Below are 26,929 nucleotides of genomic sequence, written 5' to 3' on the forward strand. Positions count from 1 at the left end.
CAGTTTTTATATATTCTTCAGTTAAACGTCTTTTTATAAGTAGATTCCAAAATCACTGCACTGTGTTGTCCTGCTGGGTGCTGTGCAATTCTCATTTTTTAATTTGGTTAAGGCATCATTTACTTTGGTTTTGTGCAAAGGCTCAGCTTCATGACATGACACTGCACATCATGAACCTGTGTATTTTGTCGTTTCCTGATCAATACTGGATAACAGTGTTTGGGATAAATACTGTATATAGAAAATATGATGAACGAATTTTACAAAATAATGTTCTAGAATTGCCTTAACTTGTAGCACTTCAGCAATCTATCCACTCGAATGTTTCTTCCAATTTTTATTTAATATTCCTCTCCTCTGCACCACACATTCCATTGAGCCATACAGTCTTGAACAGAAACTTAATGGCTTTCTTCTAATCTTTATTTATTGCTCTTGCTCTCTCCCCTCCCCCCACCCCCCCACATCCACACACAAAAATTGTCCCATTTCTATTATACATCATCGCAGATATTGCACGGCTATTGGTGACCTGTCATTGCCAATGCAAATATGAATCCCACAATCCTGAACCCCTATACAGTCCTACACCATCAAATCAACTTTCTCAGAAATGGTTAACGACATTACAATAATACTTCCAAGCCAGGAACAACAAAACACCAACTGAAAGAGCAAGATGGCGCTCAGAATACTGAAGACTATTTTCAATAACAAGCATTTGGAGATTCTCAAAGCAAGGTGATAATTTTGCACAGATATGATTAAATTCTTCAAGATCTTTACTTTGCTCACTTTTTAATATACCTGGGATGAGCTACCATACCTTATCCAAGATATCATGGAAAGTTCAGGAAATATATGGATCTGTACATTTAAATGATTTCCTTTAACAGTATCTCTTGGCTCCATCCTGAACAAATACAGACCATTCCACCACCCCTTTCCACAGACAACCCTCACCACCACACTACCTTCACAGGGGAAGATACTGAGAGGATCAATCTGCTGGTTATGATTGGATCAAATGACACCACATTCTTTCAGTCATAGACTCCTACAGATTGGCTTTGTTAGTGTCACCTTCAACCTAGTTTAAAGCCAATGGGTTGAAACTCCACAATTGAAAATAACACAGCAATACTATATATACAAGCTAAAGAAGGCAAGGTGGAAAATGCAATTTTTATATCTTTAAACACTGGTGCACATGGCTGGTTACATTTGTGAAGGAGCTGTCTAAATCTTGGAATCTCTGGGGTTCAAAATCCTCGAGGTGAGTTTTATACTTTTAATAAATATTGTTTTTAAATTTAAACTAGGTGATACCTGGAATAAAAACTCAAAACAATTGGTAAATCTAATTAATATTTTGAAGAGAAAGAAATAGGTTAGATAGAATGCTTTTCTGACTAAACATAAATTAGAATTAAAGAATTATAATAAATTAGGAAATGATTGAAATGGAAAGGAGATGTACGATTTTTTAAAGATATCACTTAAATTTTGGCTTTGATAATTCAGAATTCAAATTGTGTTCAAGGTAGCCTGACTGAACTTTCATTTTGACAAAAATGTCGCAAAATGTCTCAAAAAGAAGCCTACTTAAAAAAAAACAAGAAAATATCAAAGTTTAGGAATCACAGTCGCACTGATCTCATGAAACTAGGGTTTGCTGCTCTAAATTTTGGACTGTATATCACCACCAGTAGAAGAATCATGTGAATGCAGGAAATATGCATGATCATTTTCTTATTGCGTGAGGTTCAGCTTTTTTTCAATGAGCAATTGAATATTTTGGCATGTTCATGATCAGAGAAATTTGCATGTAATGAAACTGCGGTTAGCACTGTAGCCTTGGTGCCTCACTGCTTCCGAGGTCAGCCTGAGTTCAATTGTGACTTCTGAAGTTGTGGGGGGTTTTCATGATCTCCCTGTGAATGCCTAGGTTTCTTCTCTGTTCTCCAGTTTTCTCCCAAATCCCAAAGCTGCTGGGAATAAGTGGGGGAATAGGATAGAAGCGGTAACTCAGATGTTGACTGCCAGGAAATGTAGAGGACTGACCCAAAAGCAGAGCAGGAGAGAATATTTTAGCAGTAAACGATACTTTGTTGTGTTAAGTGTCTGTTCTCTTTTCTTTTGTGGCCCCTTGTGGCTTGTTATTTTGCAGTTTAATAACAAAGGTAACTGACGGCTAGGAGCAACTGGTTTTAGCTGGCTGGTTTGGTGGTTGAGCAAGGGCTGTGGATGAGAATTGGGTTTAAATAGGTTGCAGGTGGTGAGTTGGAAATGAATGGCAGGTGGCTTATTAGCTGTGTGGAGACTGGGAGGTACCTGCCTGTGCACACCTGACAGGATCATCCCTCCTATGGCCAGCATTTGATGGCCCAGAGTTATCTGGATGGTTCTGATGGAACTCCTCAATGAGTGATGGATCCAAGATGAAACTGGATGGCACCCAAGACCTTTCTTCCTGCCTATAACCTTCCCAGTTGACCAGGTACTGCACACCCTGTCCACAACAACATGAATCTATCAAGTGGCCAACTATGTACACTGGACCACCTTCCACCATCCTTGGTTCTGGAGGTGCAGGCTCTGGTGGGTTGAGTGGTCCACGGAGGCAGGACACAAGGAAAGTAGGTGTGATCCTATGGGCTGGAGATATTAAGTGACTGGGTTGATGCGATGGATAATCTTCAAGGGGACAATGAATTGGGGCAAGAACTTGTGGGGGTGGTGTGCGGGGGCTGATCTCAAATGGACAGGGATCCACGGTCCCCACCCTGGAATAGTCTCGCTGAGCGTCCTCTGTGCCCTCTTCCACACATTCCAGCCTCAGCAAACCCGCCACCACTGACTCCTCCATGGGGAATAATGGGGTTGGTAGCCTTGAAGCACTTCAAAAGGTGATATACCTGTGGCAGAGGTGTGCAGATTGTGGGACAGTTCAGTCCAGAGCAGATACATCTTCCATGTAGAAGAGTTAGGGGTAATGAAGCATTGAAAAAACTTCTCCATTTGCTGATTCTCTTTCAAATTGAGCATCTGTCTGCAGATGATAGCGAAAGGACAACTCACTAAGGTGCGGAGAAGGAAGAAGGGGGCTGAACAGAAGTGGGAGACAAAATTGTGGACCCCACTGTCCTGAGTTAAACTACGTGCTGGAGAAGCAGGTCCACCATCTCAGCAGCTGATGGATGTTTGGGGAGAGCAATGAAGTGGGCTACCTTGAAGAACTGGTTCATCACTGTTATGATCAACAAGACCCCATTGGACTGTAGCAAACCCGTGACGAAATCCATTGCGATGTAGGACCACAGGCATCAGGGGACACAGGAGTCCTAAGGGCTGTTGGTTGGATACATTGGGTGCAGACAGTGATGAACTGATGTACATCTGCCATCATAGTGGTCATCAGAACCAGTGTCGCAGAAAATCCAGTCTCTGGTGCACCTGGCTTTCCGGAGAGGGTTGAAGAGTAGGCCCACTGGAGTGTCTAAGAGCACACAGTCACCAACACGTACATGCAATTGTCAGGTGTGTCAGCTGGTCCATGAGGCAACAGGGTGCTGGCTTTTCTTTCACTGAAGGCAATGACGAAGTTGTGGTATTCCAGTAGAAGTTTGGTGAGGTTGAGAGTTTTCTCTGTCTCCATGGATTTATGGGGTGAAGTCAACTGAGGTTGCAGGCAGGTGGGTCCCCAACTCAGCAGTGAACTGGATGACCAGGCAAAGTGAGGGTCATGAGAGGAGAGCCAGGGGTAACCCAAGATAAGAGGATAGTAGGGCAAGTTGATCAGGAGGAATTGGATGCTCTCCTATGCTCACATGTACAGACAGTGCACACACTCCGACAATGCAGAACCACAAGGGACGTGTGTCAATGGCCATGTTGCTGAATGGGTGAAAGATAGGCTTGGTAGAAAGTCCAAGCTGTGCACACACAAAGTCCAGTCCAGGAAGTTGCTTGCTCCGCTAGAATCTATCAGAGCCTTCTGTGTGCATAGGGTGTGCTAGATGACAGAGGGAGAGAGTTGGACTATGGTGTTACAACGAGAGGATGGGCGGAGCTTACCAGATAGAAGACGCTTCGTCTTTACTGGTGATGTTGTTTACCCGGATGCAGAGGGCATTTGATGCAATGGTGATTGGTGACTTTGCAGTAAATGTAAAGTTGTTTTCCCACCAATGCTCATGCTCTTGGGGGTGTTAAGGGAGCTCTCCCTACCTGCATGGGTTCTAGAAGCATTGATAATGAGGGTCCTGCAGTCTGAAGCAGCTCTGGGAATGGAACTGGAGTTTGGTTGGTGATTTGGAGGGTTGTTCCACAAGACGCTTGCCAATTTGGAGGGCCAGAGAGATGACACCTTCGTAGTTGGTGGGCATCTCCCAGGTAAACGGGTAGTCTTTTAAGTGCTCCGAAGGGCCATGATGGTAATGGGCCCGCAGTGCTTCTACATTCCAGCTGCATTGTGCCACAAGGGTCCTGAGTTCCACCATGTAATCCAGTACCTAGCGTGAACCTCGAAACAGGCAAAGTATCTGATACACTGCCCCCCTTCCACTTTCTGGATGGTCAAATCCCCGCAGCATCTCAGCACTGAGTTCCTCATATTTATTGTAAATAATGGTTTTAGCAGCAGCCCAGGTCAGAGCTTGGCCAGTCAAGAGAGAGATGACAATCTTAACTTGGTCTATAAAACAGATAGGTGGAACTGAAGTGCACTAGGGCAGGAAGCTGAGGGGTCGGGTTGGGGATGCGTTGAAGCGACTGGGTACTGGAATTTGGGACTTCAAGGGAGGAGGTTGACTGGGCAGCATTGCTGTATCGAGATGGAGATCTGGTTGAGTGGTGAGCAGATGGATACTGCTTCACTCCTGTCTGTAGACAACTTCTTTTAGGCAAACGTACTCTGCTGGGTTAATCATTGGCTCACTCGTCTTGTCAAGAAATGTAGAGCAGTGGATATGCTTTTACCAGTAAACAATATTTTGCTAATAAACCGCAAAATAGAAAGCCATGAGAGGCCTCAAAACAAGAGAGATCAGATACTTACCAGGACAAGGCAACAAGGTAATTGAAGGCCAAGTGCAACTGGTTGAGGCTGGCTGCTTTGCAGGGTGAACAAGGGCTGTGGATGAGAGCTGGGTTTAAATGGGCTGAGCGAAGAGTGGGAGGTGCCTGCTTGACAATGATTCAGAGAGTTTAATAGTTTCCTTCACTGTCTTAGGAGAATATAGTTATGTGAGAACTCTGTGTATTTACATTGGAAAATTCTAGGAAATTGAGTCATCTTTGGGACAAGGGACATAATTCAGGGTTCTGACTAAAATAATAAACAGATATTAGTAGGTGTAATTTTCCCTATGTGCTGCATCCAAACACTAGTTTCCCCCACAGTTCAATCTCAAACATGATTTGGAAATACACTTGCAATATATTTGTACTCTCTCCAGTGGAAGCATACCGTTTTTTTTGGATTGCTGCTTAAACAGAACTGTGTCACCACCTAGTGGATAAATGATATTATGCAGTCTAGGATGGACTGGGGTTGATTAAGTTCTCAATTACAGCAGCTTCAGTGAACATTCAAATTGGTGGGCAAGTTGATGATTTTCAACATCTAGCTGCTTAATTATGACTCAATAGAATGGACAGAAACGTTAAAACAGTACTATAAATAGATTACAACTGATCTACACAAAAGATGATTCAATTCACCCTTTTTAAAAAAAAACATAATTTTCACATAGAAATCTCCCACATCTCAAATAATGTTGGGGGCAAGAACATGAGTAAGGGAAAGAAAGTGAAAAGGGGGGAGTGCAGAGCTGGTTGATTTAATATACATTTGTATGACATTTTTGTAATATTTTAATTGGAGGATCATCTCTGAATTGGTTATATTCTGAATTAGAAGTTGAGGAATATAAAGATTATACCTAAAACATAAAGGACTGACTTGTGATTTCTAATCTGTCATTAGTGGCAAATTATTTTTCTGCTTTGTGACATGATTAATACAATACAGAATAAAGAAATCCCACACATCATTTAAAAAGCAGAATGTTTAAAGAATGTGATTAAAAGAAAATATTGATTAACATTATAGAATTTCAGTGTTTATTCACCACTAATAAGGAATAGTCTCTGAGCTTCACACAACAAATGAAGAACTTTATTAATCAAGCCTCATGTTAGGGTAAGATTACCCTATTGCTTAGGATACTGAGGTGGGTAAAAATGCAACAATAAGTGGGCATTCTATCCAACTCAATTTCAACCTGACCATTTCTGGTATAAGGAAGGCAGGGTGGTGGCCAGTATAACTAATCTAAATTTGGGTGGTGACTGGCACTGAATTTTTGTTGAAGGATGCTGTGAAGGTCTCCTTTTATCCAAACTATTTTTTAAAAGATCCGTAGAGCAGATTCCCTGAGCCAGATGGAAGGCTTAATGGCTTTGTTGAGGTTAATTCTGTGTGGGTAAAAGGGACAGGAGAATTTCCAGCTCAACACAAAACTTTAACAATAAATTACCTTTGCTGTCTATACACTCTTCATTGCACACTAGCTCCCCCAATCATCTTTCTACCATCAATACTATCCTGGGTATTTGTCCTCATTTACTTTGCACCACAGTATATTTGCAACTTACTTCAGGTGACTTCAAATCATAGATTCTTAAAATGGAGCCACTGGCACACACGTGATACAATCAGCTTTCAATCTGGTTGATTTAATTTGGGAAAACCTGAAATAATAAAATAAAATACAGACCCCAGGATTTAATTTGGCAAATCTCTGGGAAATCTAATTCTCAGTATTCTGGATCCTAAACTTCTCCTTCAGTTTTACTGCTTTAATTAGCTATACAGCCGGGAAATTTACTTCAATGCCAATTTTCGAATGAAATGATTCAAGCAGTAAACTGTACTAACAGAACATTGCAGAAAAATTTCTAAATGCTGATTGAGGTACCCTGATAAAGTATTATGGACTACAGTAGACTGTAGTCCAATGTACAAAAATTGGTATGTAATTTTAAGTTGAAATCCAGAAACTCCAGTTTTGAATACTAATTTTAACATGAGAATTACTGTTTAATTTCGTTACTTCCAATCAACCTGCAACGCATTGTCATGGAACAAAAGCCATTATAACCCCATAAATGAGAAATTATACTTTGCATAGCAAATCATAAATTGCACAATCATTCAAATGTTCTCGTTATCAGTTTTGTATTTCTCCTTTATTCTAATGCACCTACCAAAAAAACATCACTACATTCCTTTTTACTACATCTTCAAATGCTGATGGTAAATGGAATGTCTATCTTTAAATTTATTGTAACTGAACTTTTAATGATGAGAGTAGCTGCCAGTTTCCAAATATATACATGCCATCATTTATGAAAAGGACTGAAACTGCCTTTAGCTACTATTGGAATGAAAACAGTTGTGACTGCAATGCTGTCACATCTACCTATAGATGCCACAAACAACATTGCTCTATTATATTTCCACAGCATGCTATAGCCATTTGGAATGAGGTAACCACGTACCAAATTCTATCTGCCAATGAACTCAGAAATATTCAATGGTTCTGAGATTAATGAGCAATTTCACTAAACTTTTAACCTGAAAGTGAAGTGTCTTTTTTTTTTTAAATCAGAAGCATCACGTTTGTAATTTCTGATGCCCTCACTGTGCCAGCTGTGCAGAATATTTTGCCCAAATGACCACTATCCTTGGGCTTGATTATGCTGAAAAATTATTAGAGTAAGACCTAATCTTATTCTTAGCTAACAAGCACACATTTCAGCAAAGATAACCGAAAATGGATCAGTAACTGATTTTCGTCTTTCACCCTGCTGAGGATAAGTACTTTTCTAGCTTATCTCGCTATTTTTACACTGGTTGTCGGGTTTACTAATAAAACATCAGCAGAAATCAGAAGTGTTTTTATTTGAATTATATATAATATTAAGTTATCTCTCAATGATAATGTCATAATTCTTGTCTTTAAGCAACAACATGAAGCTTTGGGGTGCTATTTGCATACAAACAATATAATGGATCTGATTGCAAAAGCAGCACTGTGGCATTTTAAAATGCATTGTGGGCCATCTAGTTTATTCCCTTCATGAAAAAGGCACTTACACACCTTCAAAAGTAATAAAAATTAAAAGTCATAATAAATAATTGCCCGGTAGAATTTTTTCAAATCAAGGATTTGTCAAGTGACCTATACAATGTTAAGTGTAACTATTTAATAGTAGGCACTGAACCACCCAAAAAAACTACAAGAAGAAAAATTTGGGGGAAAATTGATTTACAAATAGTATTTAGTGTAACAGCAGCAACCAAGAACGAATGTCCTTTGTATGCAGCTTCTCACTGGTGCTGGCATATGGTGCAACTCAACTCTAGAAAATTGTTAGAAAATTGAATTGAGTCATTTTGGCAGATTTCAAAAACAAATCAATTTACTATCAACATTATGAACATTTTATAATTTTCTGCTGAAGGCACTGATTCTTAACATTGCACTGATAGCCCTTGAGTGCTTTGCTCAAATCATCAGTTTTGTGCAAGTCGAAATATTTGCAGACAATCTAACTGCAAGAACCATCATACTCAAACTCAATATGCTGCTCAGCCAACATTGATTCTGCACCTGCCCCCCACCCCCAGAAGTCATACTGGATAATAATCAGGAATCCAAGGTAACCTCCTTTCCTGAACTCTAAGCTATGTGAGGTTTTTAATCATACCCCAAGATACCAGAAGGAAAATTAAAATGGGACCTTCCCGATGTCTGTGACCCAGCATTATATGAGTTGCCTTGACCAATTGCATGGAAGCTACACTTATTTACTTTCACATGAGCTATTTTCACTAAAGAACTACAGATAACATGATAAGCAAGGCTGAAATTCACAATCATCAATCACATTCAGCATTTTAAAACACTGGTTAGAAACACATTTGATAAGTGAACCCATTGCTTTGGAATTTGAAAGGTTTGTGGTTAGTAACTTGGGCTAAAAATTACTCTGATTTCAGATGTTATCTTTGTATGCTCCATGAGATAAGCTCTCCCTCAGACACTTGAGCTGCTCTTCACCAAGTCTGATTTTATCTTCCAGCTCTCGCTGCTCAATGATGAGAGCAGATTTCATCTTTACAAAGTGAGTGTAATCTTGGAGCTCATCTTCTGACAAATGCTTAACCAGAATATCATGGACAGCGCGTTCCCTGCGATCCACGTGTTCCTTTAGCTCTTTGGCCTCTTCAAGTTGTGCTGTGAGTTGCTTTTTCTTTTCATTCAGTGCATGCTGGAAGTTAGAAGGAATTGTGTTAGTCTTATCTTCATTTGATTTCTGCATTTTCCTTTATTGTTTCCTAGGCATTACCTTATGTTGGAAAACACAATCATGCAACATTATAACCATCTAACTGTAGTCACGTTGTGAATAACAACAGGCTAGGTAGCTATTGCAGTCATCACAACTGAGCTCCATTGTGTTCTCACACAACACTTACATTAGTTAGTTTTCACTATGGTTACCAGGTAACAACACAAATACAGGGACAAGGCTTTCATTTATTCTAAGATCAAGCAAGGATTTTTGCTCCCCCACATGGAGAAGTGAAATGGTTGTTCTCATGAAGAGCCTCTGATCTGAAACATTGACCTGAAAAGAAACATCTTTCTACAGATGTTGCCTGATCTGCCAATTCTTTTCAAATTTTCAGTTTTAATTAGCAAATTATTTTTGATGAGAGAACAGAAGATGAACATAGTAAATTTCATCTGTTTGAATTTTCATACAAGGTGGCATTTTCAAAGTAAAGAGAAATCTGGTTAGTAAAATTGAAACTCTGAGAATTCAAAGATGAGGGGCATAAAAATAAAAGGCAGAGTCAGGGCAAATGTTTGTTTTAAGACTGGAACTTAGTAAGTCGTTCTGCACAGGGATGTCTGCTTTCATTGGTCTTCAGTAATTTGTTGCAGGTCATTGAGAGGTTAGCAGAATAGACAAACCATAGATGAAATTCAATACACCTTCCTATTTGAATGATGAATATGATAGAAGTATGAAACTGCAGTTCTAAATGATATCAACATCAGAGAAATATGAGTATATATGCACACAGACATTTGCAAGTACCCGGGCAAGTTGAGAGAACAGTTCATAAAGAACATGGGATTCTGGACTTTCATAAAGGTTCCAAGTACAAAAACTGTGAGATTAACCTCCAACATTAAGAACAACTGTTTAGGCCACAGCATTTAAGTTCTGGTTAATAAATGTTAGGAAGGATGTAAAGGACATAGTGCTATGTTGAAAAAGCTCCATGGATGAGGTATTTCACCTACAAAGACTGGAAGGGTGAGGAAAGAAAACTTGATAGATGTGTATAAATGAGCTTAGATATGGTGACTATAGAGGAACTGCTTTCATTTGTGGATGTTTGAAGGACCAGGGGATAGATATAGAGGCAAATATTCAATGGGGAAAGCAAAAGAAAAACTTAAATGAATACAGAGTGAGCCAATCAGGGTTTCTCAAGGGGAATTTGATGTGCACAAGGAAAAATCATTTGTAGACAAAGTGAAAATATGGGACTGATTGAATTGCTCTAAAAAAAAAAGCTTACCTGAAACTGATGTGATAGAAGACTTCCCCTGGTGTCAGAGTTCCATGATTCTGGCAAAAGAATCTTTTAGAGCCACCCAACACAACTGATGTGGTCTTGGTTTGTTATCTCATCAGAGAATCAAGGCAACCCTCTCCAAAGTGGGGGGAGGGGGGTAAGAATAGCAAACTGCACCTGGAATATCGAGTCTTTTTTTGGCATTTGAGGAGAAAACAAATGGTCTAGGCCTGTATTCTCAAGCAGTTTAGAGAAACAAGAGGTGATTTCATTGAATCTTAAATTTTTGAAAGGTTTAACAGTCTAGATGCAGCAAGATATTTCCCTTGCTGAGGAGTCTAGAACCATCGTATTCTCAGAGTGGGTGGGAAGGGTCATTAAGGACATCAAAAAGAGAGAAGAAATCTCTTCACTCAAAGGGTGAAGAACCTTTTGAATTCTCTAACCAGATGGGCTGAGGGGTTCAGTCATGGAGTTCATTTAAAACAGAGATTAGTGGATTTCTGAATATTAAAGCACATGGTGTAAGTGCAAGAATGGAGCTGGATACATGATCAACCATGACTTTTATTAGATGGCCAGCTCCTGCTTCTAATTTGTATGTTCATGTGTAACGATGAACTGAAATATCAGCTTGGATTAATTGCTCATGTCTATAGAGTGGGAAAGATGCAAATGAGCACCAAGTTCCATTGCATCTGCTATCTTTTCAGAAACACTTTGAATATCTACAGAGAATCTAATGAATACACTGTAAAATAGTATTTGCTGACACTACCTACCCTTTCTTCCTCGTTTGCATCAGGATCCAAATTATTTAAGGCATTTTCCACTCTTGCAAGACGACCCGAGAGAGACAGTAAGAGATTCACGACCTTATCCAGATCCCCAATGAACATTCGGTACTTATCAAACTCATTTGGTTTGCAGACATTGTTCACCATTCTTTCTGCTTCTTCCCCCAGGGCACAGTTTGCACTGATGTCTTCTAAGAGGCTCTTCTGGGCTTCATGCAATACACTGAGTTTCCTGCTAAGACTGCAGATCAATTGTTGCTGTGGAAATCAGGGAGAAAAAATATGGAGTAGAAAAGTATATGAAAAAATGTTTTCTCCAAGAAGCACAAGTTATCCCTGAGCAGAAGCAGCATGTGCAAACCTGGAGCAATATAACAGCAGTTTGCTAGAAAAGAATTCCAAAGAAAGCCTGTATTACACCTCCCTTTCATTATCTGAGGCCATTTCATATCCAGGAACGGTGTATTACCTTTTTTTCTATCAACTTGTTGTCTTCTTCCTCTTCCTCATCCTCTTCCATACAGTCTTCTGCCATTTTGGGAAGGTCCTTCATCTTATTCAATAGCTCAGCCTTGGCAGCAGATGTGCTGTAGTAGGTGGAACAAGTAGTGGAGCCAATCATTGTTGAAGAGGTAACTGGCACTGAAACCCTGCAATGAATCCAGACCCATTTATCATTTTCTTTTATGCAATTAACAAACTGGAAATAAAATTCTGAATTAAATGCCCTTCCATCGGGAATTCATTAGCATATGCAATAACATTGTATATACTGCATGCAACAGTCCTACTGGCATCCAAACTATTAATATTTCAACCCGTTCCATCCAACTCATCTCAAATTTTCAACACATCATTTCCCTTTTGTTTCATGCAATTTTGTCTTTTTGAAAGCCTCTAAGCAATTTGTTTTCTAAGGTCACTAAACCTAAACTTTAAGCATTCTCTATTTCTAAATTTTATTTCATCCAGCTTTACTCCCCTAGATTCTGATTTAACCAAAACCTAAAATGTTCTACACTTACCCTGACATGTTCATTAACTTCAAAGACCTCTACCAGATGTCCTACAATCTTCCCTCCCTTAACAAAAAACCATCTACCTGTGTTCCTTGTAGACGTAATCTCTAATTCCTTGTATCACCCTTTTAAAACTTTTTTCTAGTTTCCTCAGTGTTTCAGTGAAAACGAGAAATAAACTATGTCTGACAACGGTCCTAAACAATTTCAGCATTACTTCTGAATTCTGTAATAAATCCCAGCATTTTTAACATCTTTGCTGACCTTCAATGTTGAAGTTAATGATTTGTTCACCTTACATCCAGACCACTTTATTTTGTTGTACCATTTACTCATTCTTACATGCACGTGATGTTTCTGATTTTCCTAATCTTTTAAAACTCGTGCATTACTCATCTGCCCAGAATTCATACATTCTGCATTGAAATGAACTCTCTTTGTGTTAGCTATATGCCAAATATTGTATGACTTTCAAATTTTGATTGCAAGTTATTTAATTCCAAATTATTAATCCAAATAACGAATAAGTGATCTCACATTTTGTGCTCTCTTCAAACATGAACTATTCTTACTCAATCTTCCACACATACTGGGATTTCTATTAATTATTCAATTTCTTTACCTTTCCATTGCCATTATCTACAAGTTCATTCCACTCAAGGATTAGATATCCTATGCCCAGTTTCCTCTTTATTTATGTCTTGGAAAAAGAATGCTTTTTAATATTTAAGTTGATTTTTTCAGGTTTTTTTTGCTTCCCAATAACTTTAGTTTAAATGCCTCTTATAAAATCCTTTTGGTCCTATCTTTCAACTTCAAAGTATTTTTCTTATTTTCATCGTATTTACTTTCCTCATTAGTTCTTCATTCATCTATCATGCCAAAAAAAGTTTTAAAAAAATACATTTCTTTTGAAATTTTTATTGAGAAGCAGCATGGAATAAGCTCTTCAAGCCATGCTGTCCAGCAATCCCCCAACTTAATTCGAGCCTAATCACGTAACAATTTACAATGCCCAATTAACCCACCATCTGCAGCATCCAGAGAAAACCCATGTGGTCATGGGGAGAACATATAAACTCCTTACAGGGAGCAGCAGGAATTGAACTTGAGTCACTGGTACTGTAAACATAGACATAGAAACATAGAAAATAGGTGCAGGAGTAGGCCATTCGGCCCTTCGAGCCTGCACCACCATTCAGTATGATCATGGCTGATCATCCAACTCAGAACCCCGCCCCAGCCTTCCCTCCATACCCCCTGATCCCCGTAGCCACAAGGGCCATATCTAACTCCCTCTTAAATATAGCCAATGAACTGGCCTCAACTGTTTCCTGTGGCAGAGAATTCCACAGATTCACCACTCTCTGTGTGAAGAAGTTTTTCCTAATCTCAGTCCTAAAAAGCATCCCCTTTATCCTCAAACTGTGACCCCTTGTTCTGGACTTCCCCAACATCGGGAACAATCTTCCTGTATCTAGCCTGTCCAATCCCTTTAGAATTTTATACGTTTCAATCAGATCCCCCCTCAATCTTCTAAATTCCAATGAGTACAAGCCCAGTTCATCCAGTCTTTCTTCATATGAAAGTCCTGCCATCCCAGGAGTCAATCTGGTGAACCTTCTTTGCACTCCCTCTATGGCAAGGATGACTTTCCTCAGATTAGGGGACCAAAACTGCACACAATACTCCAGGTGTGGTCTCACCAAGGCCTTGTACAACTGCAGTAGTACCTCCCTGCTCCTGTACTCGAATCCTCTTGCTATAAATGCCAGCATACCATTTGCCTTTTTCACTGCCTGCTGTACCTGCATGCCCACCTCAATGACTGGTGTATAGTGACACCCAGGTCTCGTTGCACCTCCCCTTTTCCTAATCGGCCACCATTCAGATAATAATCTGTTTTCCTATTTTTGCCACCAAAGTGGATAACATCACATTTACCCACATTAAATTGCATCTGCCATGAATTTGCCCACTCATCCAACCTATCCAAGTCACTCTGCATCCTCTTAGCATCCTCCTCACAGCTAACACTGCCACCCAGCTTCGTGTCATCCGCAAACTTGGAGATGCTGCATTTAATTCCCTCATCCAAGTCATTAATATATATTGTAAACAACTGGGGTCCCAGCACTGAGCCTTGCGGTACCCCACTAGTCACCACCTGCCATTCTGAAAAGGTCCCGTTTATTCCCACTCTTTGCTTCCTGTCTGCTAACCAATTCTCCATCCACATCAGTACCTTACCCCCAATACCGTGTGCTTTAAGTTTGCACACTAATCTCCTGTGTGGGACCTTGTCAAAAGCCTTCTGAAAATCCAAATATACCACATCCACTGGCTCTCCCCTATCCACTCTACTAGTTACATCCTCAAAAAATTCTATGAGATTCGTCAGACATGATTTTCCTTTCACAAATCCATGCTGACTTTGTCCGATGATTTCACCGCTTTCCAAATGTGCTGTTAGCACATCTTTGATAACTGACTCCAGCAGTTTCCCCACCACTGACGTTAGGCTAACCGGTCTATAATTCCCCGGTTTCTCTCTCCCTCCTTTTTTAAAAAGTGGGGTTACATTAGCCACCCTCCAATCCTCAGGAACTAGTCCAGAATCTAACCAGTTTTGAAAAATTATCACTAATGCATCCACTATTTCTTGGGCTACTTCTATAAGCACTCTAGGATGCAGACCATCTGGCCCTGGGGATTTATCTGCCTTCAATCCCTTCAATTTACCTAACACCACTTCCCTACTAACATGTATTTCGCTCAGTTCCTCCATCTCACTGGACTCTCTGTCCCCTACTATTTCTGGAAGATTATTTATGTCCTCCTCAGTGAAGGCAGAACCAAAGTAATTATTCAGTTGGTCTGCCATGTCCTTGCTCCCCATAATCAATTCACCTGTTTCTGTCTGTAGGGGACCTACATCTGTCTTTACCAGTCTTTTCCTTTTTACATATCTATAAAAGCTTTTACAGTCAGTTTTTATGTTCCCTGCCAGTTTTCTCTCATAATCTTTTTCCCCTTCCTAATTAAGCCCTTTGTCCTCCTCTGCTGAACTCTGAATTTCTCCCAGTCCTCAGGTGAGCCACTTTCTCTGGCTAATTTGTATGCTTCTTCTTTGGAATTGATACTATCCCTAATTTCTCTTGTCAGCCACTGGTGCACTACCTTCCTTGATTTATTCTTTTGCCAAACTGGGATGAACAATTGTTGTAGTTCATCCATGCAATCTTTAAATGCTTGCCATTGCATATCCACCGTCAATCCTTTAATCACGATGGATTCGAAGAAGGAGTCTGAGAGTCTGAGAGTCTGAGTGGGAGTGCCGAGAAAGACATTTTTGAAATTTTCGTTATTTTTTTTTTCTCCAACAGCATTCTGAGAGTCGGGACTGTGCAGGCGTGTGACGTCGGGCAGTGCAGCGCGGCAGATTTAAAAGGAACAGAGCCTCATAGAGCGGGCAGTGTAGTTTGCGGGCTGCAGAGTGAGCCGGGAGCAGAGTGAAGACTTATGGGCTTCGGCTCAACGGGCTTAGGCGGAAACGGGCGAGGCGAGGAAGGTTTGGCATTCATTTTCTGTTGTTATTTGAGAAGAGGGGCAGTATGAGTGTGAGGGCAGTTTGCTGTTCTCGGTGTCGGATGTGGGAGGCCCTGGAGTCTCCAAGCCTCCTGGACGTCTATATCTGCGCCAAGTGCATCGAGATGCAGCTCCTAAGGGACCGCGTTACGGAACTGGAGCTGCAGCTTGATGACCTTCGTCTGGTCAGGGAGAGTGAGGAGTTGATAGAGAAGAGTTGCAGGCAGGTGGTCACGCCGGGGCCACGGGAGGCAGACAAGAGGGTCACGGTTAGGAGGGGGAAGGGGAAGAGTCAGGTAATAGAGAGTACCCCGGTGGCTGTGCCCCTTAACAATAGGTACTCCTGTTTGAGTACTGTTGGGGGGGACGGCTTACCCGGGGGAAGCAACAGTGGCCGTGCCTCTGGCACAGAGTCTGGCCCTGTAGCTCAGAAGGGTAGGGCAAGGAAGAGGAGGGCAGTTGTGATAGGCAACTCGATAGTAAGGGGGTCAGAAAGGCGATTCTGTGGACGCAGTCCAGAGACCCGGATGGTAGTTTGCCTCCCTGGTGCCAGGGTCCGGGATATTTCTGATCGTGTCCAAGATATCCTGAAGTGGGAGGGTGAGGAGCCAGAGGTCGTGGTACATATAGGTACCAATGACATAGGTAGGAAAAATGATGAGGTCCTGAAAGGAGAATATAGGGAGCTAGGAAGGGAGTTGAGAAAAAGGACCGCAAAGGTAGTAATCTTGGGATTACTGCCTGTGCCACGCGACAGTGAGAGTAGGAATGCGATGAGGTGGAGGGTAAATGCGTGGCTGAGGGATTGGAGCAGGGGGCAGGGATTCAAGTTTTTGGATCATTGGGACCTCTTTTGGCGCAGGCGTGACCTGTACAAAAAGCATGGGTTGCACCTGAATCCTAGGAGGACCAATATCCTGGCAGGGAGGTTAGCGAGGGCTACTGAGGTGACTTTAAACTAGAATGGTTGGGGGGTGGGAATCAAATTAAAGAGGCTAGGCGTGAGGAGGTTAGTTCACAACAGGGGGATGGGAACCAGTGCAGAGAGACAGAGGGGTGTAAAGTGAGGGTAGAAGCAAAAAGTACTAAGGAGAAAAGTAAAAGTGGCAGGCCGACAATTCCAGGGCAAGCATTAAAAAGGGCCACTTTTCAACATGATTGTATAAGGGCTAAGAGAGTTGTAACAGAGCACCTGAAGGCTTTGTGTGTCAATGCAAGGAGCATTCGTAATAAGGTGGATGAATTGAAAGTGCAGATTGTTATTAATGATTATGATATAGTTGGGATCACAGAGACATGACTCCAGGGTGACCAAGGATGGGAGCTCAATGTTCAGGGATACTTAATATTCAGGAGGAATAGACATGAAGGAAGGGGAGGTGGGGTGGCGTTGCTGGTTAAAGAAGAGATTAACGCAATAGAAAGGAAGGACATAAGCCGAGAAGATGTGGAATCGATATGGGTAGAGCTGTGTAACACTAAGGGGCAGAAGACGCTGGTGGGAGTTGTGTACAGGCCACCTAACAGTAGTAGTGAGGTCGGAGATGGTATTAAACAGGAAATTAGAAATGTGTGCAATAAAGGAACAGCAGTTATAATGGGTGACTTCAATCTACATGTAGATTGGGTGAACCAAATTGGTAAGGGTGCTGAGGAAGAGGATTTCTTGGAATGTATGCGGGATGGTTTTTTGAACCAACATGCCGAGGAACCAACTAGAGAGCAGGCTATTCTGGACTGGGTTTTGAGCAATGAGGAAGGGTTAATTAGCAATCTTGTCGTGAGAGGCCCCTTGGGTAAGAGTGACCATAATATGGTGGAATTCTTCATTAAGATGGAGAGTGACATAGTTAATTCAGAAACAAAGGTTCTGAACTTAAAGAGGGGTAACTTTGAAGGTATGAGACGTGAATTAGCTAAGATAGACTGGCAAATGACACTTGCCATCGTGCTAACATGCTGCTGAAATTTTATTACAAGTAATTCTATTACTTTCAAAGATTTCTGCATAGTTCTTCTTTACTTCTACCCAAATGCCCACATAATTTACTCTGATTTTTATCTTGAATTTTACTGTATTACTCCCCCGCACTTATTTTTATCTGTTTGGTCCATTCTTCAGGATTTTTTTTCCCCTTGATGGACAGAGCAAAAAGATCATTCTGTAAACTTTTAAAACACTTGTTTCCCTATTCATTCCCATAGTCCTTCCTTCTGGTAACTTGGGAACAGTTGGACTCTCACATAATTATTACTTTATATTTGTAATTCACCTTGCAGACTTGCTACCTCACTCACTTCACCAGTTCCCTCCAATAGGTGGCGATTCTTTGTACTGGTGTGATGGTTCTCTTGCCTCTCAATTCAATTTTTAAGGATCCTGTATTTATCTTAGAGCTAGTTACATGTAGATTTTTTTTAATGTAGAGTTTGGTTATAAATTCAGTGCTTGCACAAAATACAACTTGGTTTACAAGATGCAATTCTGTGCCAGCTGACTTTAAAGAACAGATACCACCAGCTTTCTGTTTCCTGGCACAGCTCTGAAATACAAATTATGTCCACGACGTGGCAACAACTTAGACACAGGCTCTGGACCACACCTTTCATAAGATGTGTAAAATATCCTGAAGCTCTATTAAAATTGCTTTACATTTAACCACTGTATGACAGCTTTGTATTCTGCTCTGTCTTTTTCTCTACATATAATCTACTTGAGAGAGAAAATGTAAGTAGATGTTTTAGCTGTGGCAAACAGTATATCCCACCTTCACCAAATCACCACTTTCAGGTGTCCAATTAGTTATGGGAAAAAAAATGTTTTGCTTGGATAGCACAAATGTACCCAGTGAGGGGAGTTAAGCTGATTACTTGACACCAGGTAGAGTCTAAGAGAGGTGGCTTACAAGAACTTTTTTTTTTAAAATGCAGAGGAAGAAATACTATTGAGGAAACATGTACAATAGATTCTGATTAATTGGGGCAATCCCTTATTTGGGACAACTCTTAAAGACCAAAAGTAAACTGAGAAAATAGCCAGGATTTTCTTTGTTTATTTGGGACACTACGCCACTTAATTGGGACAGGAGACTGTTGCCGAACAGTTTCTAACTAGTGTCAGTTGCCATTGGACGTTACAGCATACATTGAGCGAACAGTTCGTAAATAGCATCAGCTGCATGCGCTTGTGTTATATTATCCATTTGGTCTGATGGATACCGATGTAAAAAGCAGCGTGAATATGCAGACAAGGAAACTGATGACCTGAGCTGGTGACGACACAGGATGCCAGGCAATTTATTATTGGATTATGACACTAACTTCATGCAGGAAGGCAATGAAGGCAGTCCACTATCTGCACTAGGTGTCTGCGCTGATTTTGTTTACTTACAATCAAAAGAACTTGGCAGTGTACACTGGTTGAATTCCTCCATCGATAACTATTAGGAATTAGTTTTATAGTTCTGTAGTATTGGTAGCCTTCTAATTTGTTTAATGTTTCACTTACATACATCATTTCCTACTCAGTTACATGGCAGTTTGTCTTTTTAACTGTTCTCATGAAACTTCGGCTAATTGGGAAAGCTGCTTAATTGGCTCAAAATGTACTGGTCCCATTGTGACCCAATTAACCAAATCCACTGAATAAGGATATACAAAGATCTGCAAATGGATTAGGCTCCCCCTCTTCTTACGCAATATGAGCAAACGAGAGTAGGAAATTTGTCTGATATGTAGCTTATGGGTCCCCTAAGCTGAATTGAGCTGCTGATCACAGTAGAGCTAATGATATGGCCACAGTACTCACAACTTGGCTAACAAATTTTAAATGGTCAAAATGCGTGCTATCTTCTGGTATTTACCCGCCATTATTCAGTGCCAAATGCAAGATTTGAACCAAAGCCTTCTGGATGTAGCTAGAGCATTGTATTCAACTTCCTTGTCCATCTAGTTCCGAATGACGTGGGAAGCAGTGATGCAGCTTCTTGAAGATGCACTTAATGAACCAAGGCAATGTGCACGAAAACATTTCAGAGAACATCAGTGATTCTGAAAGAGTTTTTGCACTTTCATGATAATTGGGTTCAAAATTAACCTCGCACTTCCTTGGTCTAAAGAATATGTGCCAAACCAATACATTATCCAATCCCTCAGTAATTCCCACAGTTGGCCAGTTCCATACATAATTACAGCGACACATTAATGGGCAATGCTATACTAAATGTATTCCCCAATCAAACCTCAAGGCTGGTATACATAGAAAGCAATCTTGTTTAAGAACTGGTTTTCCTGCCTTCTCCCCATAACCTTTGATGCCCTGACTCATTCAGTGATGTTGTGGGGATGGAACTGGACTCTCTCACGGTGGTGTCTGAAAAGAGGATGCTGTCTAAGTTGCATGCCATCTTGGTCAGTGTCTCCCATCCACTACATAATGTACTGGTTGGGCACAGGAGTACATTCACCCAGAGACTCATTCCACCGAGATGCAACACAGAGTGTCATAGGAAGTCATTCCTGCCTGTGGCCATCAAACTTTACAACTCCTCCCTTGGAGGGTCAGACACCCTGAGTCAATAGGCTGGTCCTGGACTTATTTCCTGGCATACTTTACATATTACTATTTAATTATTTATGGTGCAACTGTAACGAAAACCAATTTCCGCCGGGATCAATAAAGTATGACTATGACTAGTCATGTACCTATTAACCTCTGCTTTAAATATACCCAATGAGTTGGCCTAACAGCCGCGGTGTAAATCAAATCCACAGATTTAGTATTGTTTGACTACAGAAATTCCTCATCTCTGTTCTAAATGGTTAGCTTCTACTGCGAGGCTGTGTTCTCTGGTCTGTGATCACCCCACTATTGGCAACATTCTCTCCATATCCACTCTATCTAGATCTTTCAATATTCGACAGTTTCAATAAGATTTCCCCCATCATTGTTCTAAACTCCAGCAAGTACAGACCCAGAGCCATCAACCACTACTTACCCTTTTATTTCGGGAATCATTCTCATGAATCTCTTCTGGAACCTCTCCAAACGCCAGGACTTTTCTTCTTAGATAAGGGCCCCAAAACTTCACCCAATACTCAAAGTGTAGTTTGACCAATGCCTCAAAGCCTCAGCATTACATCCTTACTTTTATATTCTAGTCCTTTTGAAATGAATGCTAATATTTGCCTTCTTCACCACCAACTAGACCTGAAAGTTAATCTTCAGGGAATCCTGCATAAGGACTCCAAGGTCCCTTTACACCTCTGTATTTTGAATTTTTGATTTAGAAAATAGTCTATGCCTTTATTCCTTCTACCAGAGTGAATGATCATGCACTTCCCAACACTATATTCAATTTGTCATTTCTTTGCCCATTCCCCAAATCTAAGTCCTTCCGCAGACTCCTTGTTTCCTCAACACTACCTGCCCTCCAGCTATGTTCAGATCATCCACGAACTTGGCTACAAAGCTTTCAATTCCAACATCTAAATCAGTGACATTTAACAGATAGAGTGGATAGCCAACGCCTCTTCCCCAGGGCACCACTGCTCAATACAAGAGAACATGGCTTTAAGGTAAGGGGTGGGAAGTTCAAGGGGGATATTAGAGGAAGGTTTTTTACTCAGAGAGTGGTTGGTGCGTGGGATGCACTGCCTGAGTCAGTGGTGGAGGCAGATACACTAGTGAAATTTAAGAGACTACTAGACAGGTATATGGAGGAATTTAAGGTGGGGGGTTATATGGGAGGCAGGGTCTAAGGGTCAGCACAACATTGTGGGCCGAAGGGCCTGTACTGTTCTATGTTCTAACGTGAAAAGAAATGGTCCCAACACCAACCCCTGCAGAATACAACTAGTAAATGACAGCCAACCAGAATAGGCCCCCTTTATTGTCACTCTTTGCTTCCCGCGAATCAGTCAATCTTCTATCCATGCTAGTATCTTTCTTGTATTTCCCTGAGTTCTTATCTTGTTCAGCAGCGTCAGGTGAGGCACATTGTCAAAGGCCACCTGAAAATCTAAGGCCTCGTCTTTGTCTATGCTGCTTGTTATTTCTTCAAATAATTCCAACAGTTTTATCAGGCAAAATTTTCCCTTGAGGAAACCATGCTGTCTTTTGCCTATCTTATCATGTGCCTCCAAGAACGCCCAAACCTGATCCTTAACAATCGACTCCAACATCTTCCCAACCACTAAGATCAGACTAATTAGCCTGTAATTTCCTTCCTTCTGTCTCTCTCCCTTCTTGAGAGTGGAGTGACATTTGCAATTTTCCAGTCCTCCGGAACCATACTAGAATCTAGTGATTCTTAAAAGATTTTTATTAATGCCTCCACAATCTTTTCAACTACTTCTTTCAGAACCTGGGGAAAATTACACCTGGACAAGATGAGTTACTTACGTTCAGACTATTCAGCTTCCCAAGCACCTTCTCGTTAGGAAAAGCAACTGCACTCACTTTTGCCCCGACACTCCTGAATTTCTTGTCCACTGCTAGTGTCTTCCATAGTGAAGACTGATGCAAAATATTTATTAAGTTCCTCTGCCATTTCCTTATCCCTCAGTACAACCTCACAGCGTAATTTCCAGCGGTTCAATATCCACTTTTGACTTTCTTGTACTCTTTATTTATCTGAAAAAACTTATTGTATCCTCTTTGATATTATTGGCTAGCATACTTCATATTTCATCTTTTCTCTCCTCTGGGCTCTTCTAGTTACCTTCTGTTGGTTTTTAAAAGCTTGCCAATTCTCCAACTTCCAACTTCCCACTAATTTTTGCTATATTTTATCGCCCTTTTTTTGCTTTTATGCTGTCTTTGACTTCCCTTGTCAGCCACAGTTGCCTCCTCCTCCCTTTAGAATCTTCTTTGATATGTATCCTGCGCCTTTGAATTCTCCTCAAACTTCTGCCATCTCCAATGGGATGCTACCACACCCCACCTCTGTTTTCTATAGTGATCACTCTCCATCTTGTCCACTTGTCCCTCCCCACTGGTCTCCCTCCTGACATTGATCCCTGCAAGAATGACAAGTGCTACACCAGCTCCTACTACTTAACCCTCATTTCTGTTCAAGGCCTTCCAGGTGAGGCAATACTTCACCTGTGAGTTTGTCGGGGTCATCCATTGTATCTGGTGATCCTGGAGCATCCTCCTCTACATCAGTGAGACCCAAGGCAGATTGGGGACCACTTTGCTGATGACCTTTGCTCTGTCCACTGCAAGAGGCAGGATCCTCCCAACGACTATTCGTTTCACACTGACTACTCTTTCCCATTCTGACATGTGTCCATGGCCTCCTCCTCTGCTGCCATGATGAGGCCAAGCTCAGGTTGGAGGAACAACACCTCATATTCTATCTGAGTAGCCTCCAACCTGTTGGCATGAACATAAATAACCCACATCCTTCCATATTCCTTCCCCTCCCCCATCATCTTATTTTGGCTTCTGCCTTTCCTTTCCAGTCCTGATGGTCTTGGCCCAAAATGTCTACTATTTAATCCCTTCCACAGATGCTGCCTGACTCCAACATTTTCTATTTGTTACCACAAGTAATTTTCTTTAACTATATATTTTTAAAAAAACGTTTAAAGATTAGATTTGTCATATTGCTAGGCTAGAATAAATATCATTACACTTCCACTGCATTGAACACTTCAGTTCCTCTCTGAGTCTGCTTATTAACCATGAGACCTAAAATCTGCTGAGTTTGGAGACGAAAGAAGCTCCAAGATGTAAGGGTATGAACTCTGGAAAGTCATCTCATGGGTGAAGTGGAAATTCTGCACCAACGTGAATTAATGAGGGATGCTCGAGCTGTGGCAGGGCTTAAGTACTATCAACTCCTACAAAGTGAGATCAAGTGGCATGGGAGGCAGCAGGGCTTTGCTTCCAGATGAGCTCAATGCCTTTTATGCTTGCTTTGACCATCAGAACACTGAGCAACCATCATGATCCCCCACACCCCCTGATGACTTTATGATCTCAGTTTCTGAAGGTGACACATGGGCTGCCTTCGTGAGCGTGAATCCATGGAAAGCATCCGGACTGGAAGAGATACCTGGCCACGTACTAAAGGCCTGTGCTTACCGACTGGTTGGCGTGTTCATTGACATCTTTAACCTCTCGCTTCCACAGTGTGTGGTACCCACCTGCTTCAAGCAGGCTGCAGTTATACCAGTGCCCAGGAAGAGCATGGTGACCTGCCTCAATGACTATCACCCAGTTGTTCTTACACCCACTGTGATATGTTTTGAGAAGTTGGTGATGAAACACATCAACTCCTGCCTGCGAGGCAGCTTGAATCCACTCCAGATTTCCTATCGGAGCAGCAGGTCCATAGCAGGTGCCATCTGATTGGCTCTTCACTCAATCCTGGAATATCTGGACAGCAAAGGTGCATACAGTAGGATGCTCTTTATCAACTACAACTCAGCATTCAATACCATCATCCCCTCAAAACTATTCAATAAGCTCTGACCTTGGCCTCAGTACCTTCTTGTGCAATTGCATCCTGAATTTCCTCGCTTGTAGACCCCAGTCAGTTCAGATTGGCAAGAATATCTCCTCCACAACCTCCATCAGCACCGGTGCACGACAGGGCTCTGTGCTTAACCCCTGCTCTACTCACTTTACACCTCGGACTGTCTGCTAAGCACAGCTCCAGTGTAATATTCAAATTTGCACTGTTGAGGGCCGAACCAAAAGTAGTGATGAATCAGCATATGGGAGGGAGATTGGAAATCTGGCTGAGTGGTGCTACAACAACAACCACCGCTGACTCAATGTCAGCAAGAACAAGGACCTATTATAGACTTCAGGAGAGGAAAACCAGAGATCCATGAGCCAGTCCTCATCGGAGAATCAGAGGTGGACAGGGTGAGCAACTTTACTTTCCTCAGTGTTATTATTTCAGAAGACCTGTCCTGGACCTAGTACACAAGGGCAATTGCAAAAAAAAAAAAAAAACACAACAGTGCCTCTACTTCCTCTGGAGATTTGGCTTGACATCTAAAACTGTGAAAAACTTCTAAAGATGTGTAGTGTATTGACTGGCTGCATCATGGCCTGGTATGGCAACACCAATGCCTTTGAATTGCAAGTCCTACAAAAGGTATTGGATTCAGCCCAGTACATCATGGGTACAGCCCTCCCAATTACTGAGCACATCTACATGAAATACTTTTGTAGGAAAGCAGCAGCCATCAGGGGTCCTCACCACGCACATCATGCTCTCTTCATGCTGCTGCTATAGATACAAGAGCCTCAGGACTCACACCACCAGATTCAAGAACAGATTCTACCCCTCAACCATCACCCACTTGCATAAAAGAGGATAATGACACTTACTTGGTCATTGAAAATGTTCCTACAACCAATTATCTCACTTTTAGGGACTCTTTATTACATTATGTCTTGCTCTTGTTATTTATTTATATTTGTATTTGCACAGTTTGTTGTCTCCTGCACCCTGGTTGATCTTTCATTGATCCTGTTATTGTTACTATTCTACAGATTTCCTGAGTATGCCCACAAGAAAATGAATCTCAGGGTTGTATATGGTTACATACATGTACTTTGATAATAATATTTACTTTGAACTTTGAATCATCAAGATCAGGAAGAGACTTACTTCTCGGAGTTAATATTCAGACTCAACTGTAGTGGATTCCGTTTCTTGCGCTCACGTGCCTGCGACAGCTCCTCTTTGCTTTCTGGAAAGATTCCACCCATCACATCCAAAGCGCTCTTCATTTTCGAGTTTGGATCCAGAATATCTGCCAGAGATTGGTCTTTCCCTGCAATATCTCTCACTAATTCCTCTGAAGTCAACTCAGTGGGAGGTCTGCTCTTTATATCTGGACAGCACCTCACTGTCTCAATTCCTTCTCCAGGATCCCAAGAGGGTCTTCTTATAATGTTTCTTTGTGATCTGTTGACAGGTTTTATGTGAATTTCTGAATCTTCCCACCTTTCACCTTGCCTGCTGATAATACTTGAGTATGACTCCCCACATCGCTGACAACCCAGATCGACTTCATTCATTGTTTGTGGAATGTTGTTTTCAAAAGGCCAGTTTCTTCCTCCTCTGGATATTGCTGCTCCCATTGAATCCATTATTTTTTGATTTCTGAGGAAAGAAAAATAAACATTTAAAACCTTTTAACCAAAGTAGCAGGAGCATGAGAGGCCACCTAATCCCTCAAACCTGTTCTGCTATTCAATAATAATCATGGCTGATCTTCTAACTCAAGAAGCTGCCTCACTCCCTACATTCCTCTAAAATCCAGAACTATATCAATCTCAGTTATGATACAATGAATGACCAAGCCACCTCAGCTCTTCAGGGCAAAGAATTAAAAAAATGACCATAGATGAAGAAATTTATTCTTATTTCAGTCCCAAAAGGCCTATCCCTTATCTTAAATCTGTGATGTTTAATTGTAGACTCTTCTACCAGGGGATATCATTGTTCCTAAATCTATAGATTCAACCCTGTGAATTTTATGTTTCTATGAGGTTTCTTCTTATTTCTTCTGAACTCTGGAAAACAGAGATGTAGACATTTTGGTATCCCTCCATGCCCTCTACAGCAAATCCTTTTGGTAAAGACCTTGATGAGCTGGCTTTGTTATCTGTGATAAATGGGGGTTAGATTGGCAGTAATCCAAGTGGAAATGTTGAAGCCAACATGTCCCCAAAGATATCTATTTGGCTTCTCCATGCTATTTTTATTTCTTTGCCACCCACCTCCCCTGCACAGAAGATTGTCTCTGGAATTCTCCTCCAACAGTATGTCAGGAACATTCAATTTTTCACAGCTTTCACATGACAACTTCAGCTTCATGGTAGAGCA

The 26,929-nt window shown here is 41.3% G+C and overlaps 2 protein-coding genes across 11 annotated transcripts in view; both read right to left on the reverse strand.

The window, feature by feature from the left end:
- clcn5b (chloride channel, voltage-sensitive 5b) overlaps positions 1–9,035 on the reverse strand; it is a 130,629-nt gene extending 121,594 nt beyond the window's left edge. For all 4 annotated transcript variants that reach the window (XM_072270687.1, XM_072270682.1, XM_072270683.1 and 1 more), the window contains exon 1: positions 5,060–9,035. The gene's annotated coding sequence lies outside the window, so the exon portion shown is untranslated. The remainder of the gene's footprint in view (positions 1–5,059) is intronic.
- LOC140204197 (protein Shroom4-like) overlaps positions 1,261–26,929 on the reverse strand; it is a 150,245-nt gene continuing 124,576 nt past the window's right edge. For all 7 annotated transcript variants that reach the window (XM_072270676.1, XM_072270674.1, XM_072270679.1 and 4 more), the window contains 4 exons: positions 25,706–26,203; positions 11,933–12,113; positions 11,449–11,721; positions 1,261–9,342 (listed from right to left, as the gene is read on the reverse strand). In XM_072270676.1, the coding sequence (XP_072126777.1) occupies positions 9,067–9,342; positions 11,449–11,721; positions 11,933–12,113; positions 25,706–26,203 (1,228 nt within the window). In that variant the 3' untranslated portion in view covers positions 1,261–9,066. The remainder of the gene's footprint in view (positions 9,343–11,448; positions 11,722–11,932; positions 12,114–25,705; positions 26,204–26,929) is intronic.

This window comes from Mobula birostris, chromosome 10 (genome assembly GCF_030028105.1).
Source record: "Mobula birostris isolate sMobBir1 chromosome 10, sMobBir1.hap1, whole genome shotgun sequence".
Lineage (NCBI taxonomy): Eukaryota > Metazoa > Chordata > Chondrichthyes > Myliobatiformes > Myliobatidae > Mobula > Mobula birostris.